This window comes from Vidua macroura, chromosome 1 (assembly GCF_024509145.1).
Source record: "Vidua macroura isolate BioBank_ID:100142 chromosome 1, ASM2450914v1, whole genome shotgun sequence".
Classification (NCBI taxonomy): domain Eukaryota; kingdom Metazoa; phylum Chordata; class Aves; order Passeriformes; family Viduidae; genus Vidua; species Vidua macroura.
In genome coordinates this window covers 2,312,043-2,318,763 of record NC_071571.1, presented here as the reverse complement: position 1 = coordinate 2,318,763, position 6,721 = coordinate 2,312,043, and the positions used below count along the sequence as shown (strand labels likewise).

Genomic DNA, 6,721 nt, shown 5'->3' with positions numbered 1-6,721 from the left:
AATCACACGAGTCACTTCAGGCGGGTGGGAGCAGAGCAAATCCATGCTTTTGCTAATGCTCTTCTTTCCAGCTCGGTGTTGTGGGCTGGTGGAAAAAGCTGCTCTCCTTCCGGAGGCATCGGCGTCGGGGCAGAACTTGTGCGACTGCCAGATGTACCTCGGGATCGCCCGAAGTCATTAGACCTATTCTATCCAACCAGTTTTAGCCTTTTTATTTTTTATTTTTTTGTCCAGTTTTTATTCTTTTAATATCAAAAAAGTAGACTTCTCTCACGTCTGCAACCTCAGAGGAAGTAGGCTCAAAATCCTTTTCTCCACTCGGAGCCCGGCCAAGGGTTCTGCCTGCTTTATTTGCACGTGTGGACGTCGTAGACTCGTATGCACTCCTGGCAGCGGACGTAGCAGCACCAGTGGAAGATACAGTGACACTTCTCTTTCCGTTTCTCAGTCCTCGTGTTGTGCCCGCGGCCGCAGCACAAAAGGTCGCAACCGTCAATCCCGTGGGAAGTGACGTTGCAGATCCTGTCGCGGGTCCCGAAGGAGCCGGTCTCAGGGTTGGGCTCACAAAAGTTTGGTGAGTTCTCGTAGTAAACCAGGTCCTTCTCGGTTGGGGCCTTGAAGAAGTTGTATTTGGGCCGCAGGGTCTCCACCCAGCCGCGGGATTCCCGGTGCTTTTCCACCACCATTTCGGACGCGCTGTCGTACTTGTCCTTGAGGTAGTCGCCGATGACCCTGAAGTCTGGCTGGGACCACCAGCAGGTCTTCACTTCGCAGCTGCCCGAGAGCCCGTGGCACTTGCACTTGAGGTGCATGAGCTCAATGATGGACTGCAAAAGAGAGGCAAAGGAGAAGGAACACGTTAAGCTGTAATCAAAACATTCAGGACATTTTGACATTTGGCCATGATTTTCTGAGCAATTATGGATGTTTTCGTAGATATATTTATGCTCTTGTGAACAAAAATCCCCTTATCCCCCAGTCAATGCCCTGCTCACTGCTGGGTCTAAGCCATAAAGCTTCTGTACTTTATGGTTTTCAGTGACTGGTTCTGAGTCTTAGCTCAAATTTAAGGATTTACCAAAAGCTTTCACCAAGGAGATTTATTAAGAAGTCAGAAGTCGAGATTTATTGATAAGACAGAAGTCTTATCAATGTTCATGTGGGAATATTGCAGTGTTGTCACCCAGGAAAAGAATTCAAACACATCTCGGCAGAGAAGCAAAGAACACACAAAGCTACTTGAACAATGCCTTGATAAATGAAAATTGCAGCTTTTCTGTTGGAAATAAAAGGAAGATGAAATGTCCTGTCTAGAACAGAACTCCACCCTTTACATATGTTTTGTGTTTACTTAAGCAAACAATGTTCAAGCCTTGCTATGGCTACTTTCAGAAACCGGAAAGGAATTTATTTTTGTTTCAAAGCCAGGGTTATGATTTTTCTAAAATCACTTCAAAGGGGAAAAAAATAAGAGCCCAACTTTTGATTTGAAAGGCTCAGGCTTCAACACAAAACACCTTCCTGGGATAAATGGGAGGGTGATTATTGATCCCAGAAGCTTGCTACTTGTTTTTACCTCTTATAAAGCGAGTTTAAATCAATAGAGGTGTTGCCCTCCAGTACTCTGAGGTGGGAGACAACCTTATGCAACAGCTCGATAATCTGCATTTTCAGAGCGATCAGCAAATTTCTGTTGTACGTGAACAGGCGAGTGCCAGCCTGAGCGCAAGAGATTTGCCATGAATCAGCACCTTGGTGCTCACCAGGTGCTTCCCCGCGTTATTTACGGAGGATCACCCGCCACAAATCACAGGCTGCAATTAGCGATGAGAGAGAACCGCAGAAGGTCTGGTTCGTATAATCACGCTGAACTTAATCAAAACTCCTGGCGGGGTGGTAGGGTTGGAGTTCCTATGGGAGCTAATACGACACATTGCCCATGGCTCAGGTTTAGCTGGGAGCACTCGAGTATGGAGGCCTGGGACAGCTGTCCCATGGCTGGTGGCATGGTGAGGATGGAAAACACCGGTGCTTTCTAAAACACTGGGATTTCAGGTCGTGGTGTGGCGTCTGCTCTCTTAACCTCTGACACCTGTAAAATGCCCTGGAACAACTCAGAGTCAAGGAACAAGACTTAGAGTAAAAAGACCTCTGCAGGCCTGTGATCACAGGGATGTTTGCTCATTTTTTTCCTCCAAGGATTCTCACTTTAAAGCAAATTCTCACCTTAAAGAAAATCCCTCCTTTCCACTCTACACAGCTTCTCCCCAGCCCTCTTTTTCCCACTACATATCCCACTACAATGCCCCATCCCTGGGGGTACCTGGGATAATTTAGGCCAGAGCTGGAGGAAACCACATTATTGTTTGTGGTCGTCTCCATTGCAGACAATTTTGGTTTCTGGTGGTATTTCCCTTTCAAAAGTTGTACTCCAGCAGCTCTGCTGTGGTGTGAGGTGGGATAACACCACTGGGAATTCACAGTATCCACTTCAGGAGCTCTCAAGAAACCTCAGCCTGCCCGAGGTTGTGTCCCAGCACAGCAACTGTGGTGGCTTTGCTACAGCCCACTGCACAAATGTCCTCCTGGATACGTGCAAGACCTTCTGCAGAGGGGACAAGACCACATTGACCTGTTCTCTGTAGTCTCAGAGAAGCTGTGGCATAATGTCTGTTAGAAAGGGCCCTGTGGCTCAGTTCTACAAATTGTTTCCCACAAATTGCATTCTTCTGGATTTATGGGCTATTCCTGAGATGAAAAAAACAGGAATATCCCCCTTTTGGGATTATTCCACTTAGGGAAAAGATTAATTGTGTATAAGACAGATTTTTTGCTTTCTTTTCCCCATCATGTTTTGTTCCAGGATTGTTTGAATTTAAAACAGCTTCAGGGCATGATCCAAGTTTAATCAGGAGGCACCAGAGTCATATTGCCTCTAATTTTGTTTAAATATTTCCTGGGAAATAGAACAGGGTTGAGAAGATGGGTTGTGGGAAAAACCCTCCTGCTCTTCTCTTCCCTCAAGGCTGCAGAGAAGGGGAATGGAAAATTGCACTCAAACTTCAGATACCCCACAGTCAATGAAAGGGAACAGGCACAATTAGGACATTATTAACTGAGTTAATAACTCTAATAGTGGAATCACAGAATGATTTGGGTTGGAAGGGACCTTAAAAATCGCTCAGTTCCAACCACCCTGGAATGGGCAGGGACAGCTTCCTCTAGCCCTGTCCAACCTGGCCTTGGACACTTCCAGGAATGAGGCATCCACAACTTCTGGGGGTAGATATCCTCATAAGATGGGATGAAATCCCATCCTACACCTGCCTTGATCCATCCTCTATAAAAGAGATCTGGACCAGCTGACTCCAAGGCAAGCATTTACATCTGTGTGGGTGAATTTATGTGGAGCTTTCACAGACCAGGCACGTCGACCCAGAACTATCACAGGACAGGCATTACCATTTTCTGACATAAATTTGCCCAGATTTAGGTCTTTTGAGCCCCCTCAATTCCCTCCCACCATTCGTCCCTATCAGGTAAGAAAACAACAACAGGAAAGGAGAAACTTAAATGTCCTTACGGTCCTTCCAGCCTCGTTGTTGTGCCTGTTCATGGCCGAGCGAGCGTCGGGCCTGTTCTCCCGCGCGTCCGCGAACTCCCGGGACACCATGCTCCCGAACTCCACGTCCTCGCTGCAGCCCCCCCACTTCCAGCCCTCCCCAGGAGAGCCCTTGTGGCGCGTGTCACACCCGCAGATGGTGGCCGAGCCCTCGGCGCAGGATCTGGTCACGGCGAAAGCCACCCCGGCGGAGGCGATGGCGTGGACGAAGGCTGACTCCCTGGTGGCTGTGAGAGAGAGAGAAGTCAGTGAGGAGGGGCCAGTGAAGGATGGGTTTGGTCAGTCCTGTGAATATCTTCTCTGGAGGGCATGGCAGAAGGCCAGGAAATCCTCCTCTTCCCTGTGGTCTGGCTTGGACCTAATCCAAAGTCGTTTTCTTTTGCTAGGAAATGAGCTCCTGTGCAGACAGGACCAGGCTTGATCCAAGGCCACTGAGGTCGGCCAGAAAGTTCTGACTGGGGTCATGCTCAGGTCTTTGGATAGGGCCGTGGCACCACAGACAGCCGTGCAAACCTGAATTTCAGGGGGCACATGGAATATTCTATATGGTACTGTGCAGTCAAATGCGCCACATAGCCAGGCCCCGAGCTTCGCTTCAGAATTTGGGTATGCTCCCAAAAAAATAAAAAATGCGGGTTTACACTTAACAACGGCCTCATGCTTTACCTGGTGGTGGGACCAGCACCAGGTAAAGCTCCTCTTCCTTGACAGGGAGAGGTGCTGGTGGCTGGAAGGTAGGAAAATGCCAGGATGGTCACATCCTCAGTCCTCAGGATATAAACCAAACACTGTCCCCTCCCTCCACCCCTTTTTCCCCGAGGCTGTGCCTCTCACTGGGTGACAGCACTCAAGGTGCACCTTGCACCTGCCCCGAGTTTTCCTCACTTCCCTAATCAAGGCCCCTGCCAGGGGGACTGGGAACGAGCTTTCCTCTGCGCCCACTGCCTCAGGCTGGAGGGTGGGATCAGCCAGAAGATGTCGTGGCTAAGGACTGAGGAGTTTTGGTCTTTGTGGAGAACTTCCCTCACAGCCTTCCATCCCAGGGAGAGCTGGGCAGGGAAGGGGAGCAGGGAGGGCTTACCTGGACGCCAGTGCTTTTCCCACACTGTGCCAAAATGAAAACCAAACTTTTCAAGCTGCTTTGCAAGTGGGGAGTACCCCAAGATATTATTTTTTATTTCCCTTTCTCCTCGCAGTTTTGATTTCTTCACTCACAAGAAATGACCCCGCAGTTCAACACTGCAGCTCAGAAAACACCACTGCTTTTTTGGCTGCAGTAAAATGGGATTTTTACCATGAGCAGGGCTGTTCTCAAACCCTCGGGGCAATTCTAAACAGGCACAATGATTCTGATAACTGGCCTCCCTTAACCTCTTGTATTATTCCCCACTCACCTTGTGCTTATAGACCATTCTAGAAACTGTGCTGTCCCTGACACTTTTCAGATTATTCCACTGGGACATTGAAATATTAATGGATCCATAAAGTCACAAGGTCACATTTTCAGTTGATGCAACTTCACCAAAACTTCCAATGAACTTTGCATCAGCTGACTACTCAAAAACCACCCAAACCTTCCCTGCACCATATTTTGCTGATCTGAGCTTTCCCTGGGCGTTTTGGCTTAATCTTTGCCTTCCAGACGCTTCCAGGCTTTACTAATGTGGAGAGAGTTTAATGCACCAAGCCAAAAAGCCAATTTGTTTTCGGGGAGCAATCACCACTGCGGAGCAGTCCCGGCTGGATTTTGGGATTAAGCAAGAGCCCAAGCTTTGCTTTGGGAAGGCTACCAAATACAACAATATGCAAATCCCACAAGGTGCATGAGCTTACAGGCTGAAGGGATGAGCAATGTCCTGGAACGTGTTTGCCAGGGCACTTGGGGAGGTTATTAAGTCACCGAGGGCTACAACCAAAAAAAAAAAAAGGAAAATGCAGGAACCCTCAGGTCCCCAGTGTGATTTTGAAAAGCCCTTGCTCAGCACCTGTCCAGCCTGGAGGATCCCAGCATCCTGCAAATGATGGCCATGCAGTTCTTGACTGTGAAAGCTCAGCTTAGAGCATGAACAGGAGAGTCCCGTTCAAACAGGACTGGGGACTCTGCCTCTTGTGCTTGCCTAAGTCCAGCTAGGATCCCAAAACCAAATTTTGGGGGTGGAGCGCTTCATATGAGGTCTCCAAGAATATTTTTGAGCAGCCCTGGAGTCTCTGAAGAATGAAAGGCTTCTCACAAAGGTCAGTGAGGTGAGGTGGATGCTGTTACAATCTGGTAGGGAGGTGGAAGGTGCAGTGTGTGGCCAGAGAAAGGCTGACACACCTCCCACATCCTCCCAGTGCGGCCCAACTGATCTTGAAACTTTTCCATAAAATCACAGAATGGTTGGGTTGGAAGGTCCTTAAAGGTCACGTGGTTCCAGCATTCCCAGTTTTTCTTCTCAGGGCTGCTTCCACCCCACTCTCCACCCAGCCTGTGTTTGGGATTGGGATTGGCCTGACCCTTGTGCAGGTCTGTGAGAACTGGATTTGTAAAGGATTCTCAAAACCTGACTGAAAGCTCACACAGTCTTGTACATGTGCATGCAGACTCCGAGATAAGGAGTGCTGGCTTAGGAAGGCCATGGAATCGAGATTACATTGTTGAGAGAGAGATTGAGCTAGAAACAAGTTTCAAACAATGGGCTTGCAAAAAGACCAGATATTTTGGAGAATCAGAACTGTGAAAGATGCATTGTAACAAGACCACGTGGGGTAGAATAATGGGTGATTTGTGTTAGGAGTATTAGCAGCATTGTGTAGCAAAAGCTAATAGGTTGAAAAACATTTATAAGGTATTGTAACCAGGAAATGGGTTGGCTTCTGAGGGAATGGCATTGAGCTTTTCATCTCTTACGTCCCACCCTTCATCGAGACTGATAATGGAATCAAATATTTTAAAGCACCTCTCGGTTGCCCTGTCTCTGTAGAGCTGGCATTTTCCAACACACTTGGCCTGGCTGAGCTTCATGAGGTTTGCACAGAGCCACATCTCCAGCCTGCCCAGCTCCCTCTGGATGCATCCCTTGCCTCCAGCACCTGACTGCACCTCTCAGCCTGGTGGCA

General features: G+C 48.4%; 1 protein-coding gene across 1 annotated transcript; it reads right to left on the bottom strand.

The window, feature by feature from the left end:
- Window positions 1-347: 347 nt before the first annotated feature.
- WNT3A (Wnt family member 3A) lies at window positions 348-5,034 on the bottom strand. Its single transcript, XM_053988945.1, has 4 exons — window positions 5,017-5,034; window positions 4,289-4,349; window positions 3,584-3,849; window positions 348-827 (listed from the first exon to the last, which is right to left on the bottom strand). The coding sequence occupies exons 1-4, from the start codon at window positions 5,032-5,034 to the stop codon at window positions 348-350; spliced, it is 825 nt and encodes a 274-aa protein (XP_053844920.1).
- Between the last annotated feature and the right edge of the window lie 1,687 nt (window positions 5,035-6,721).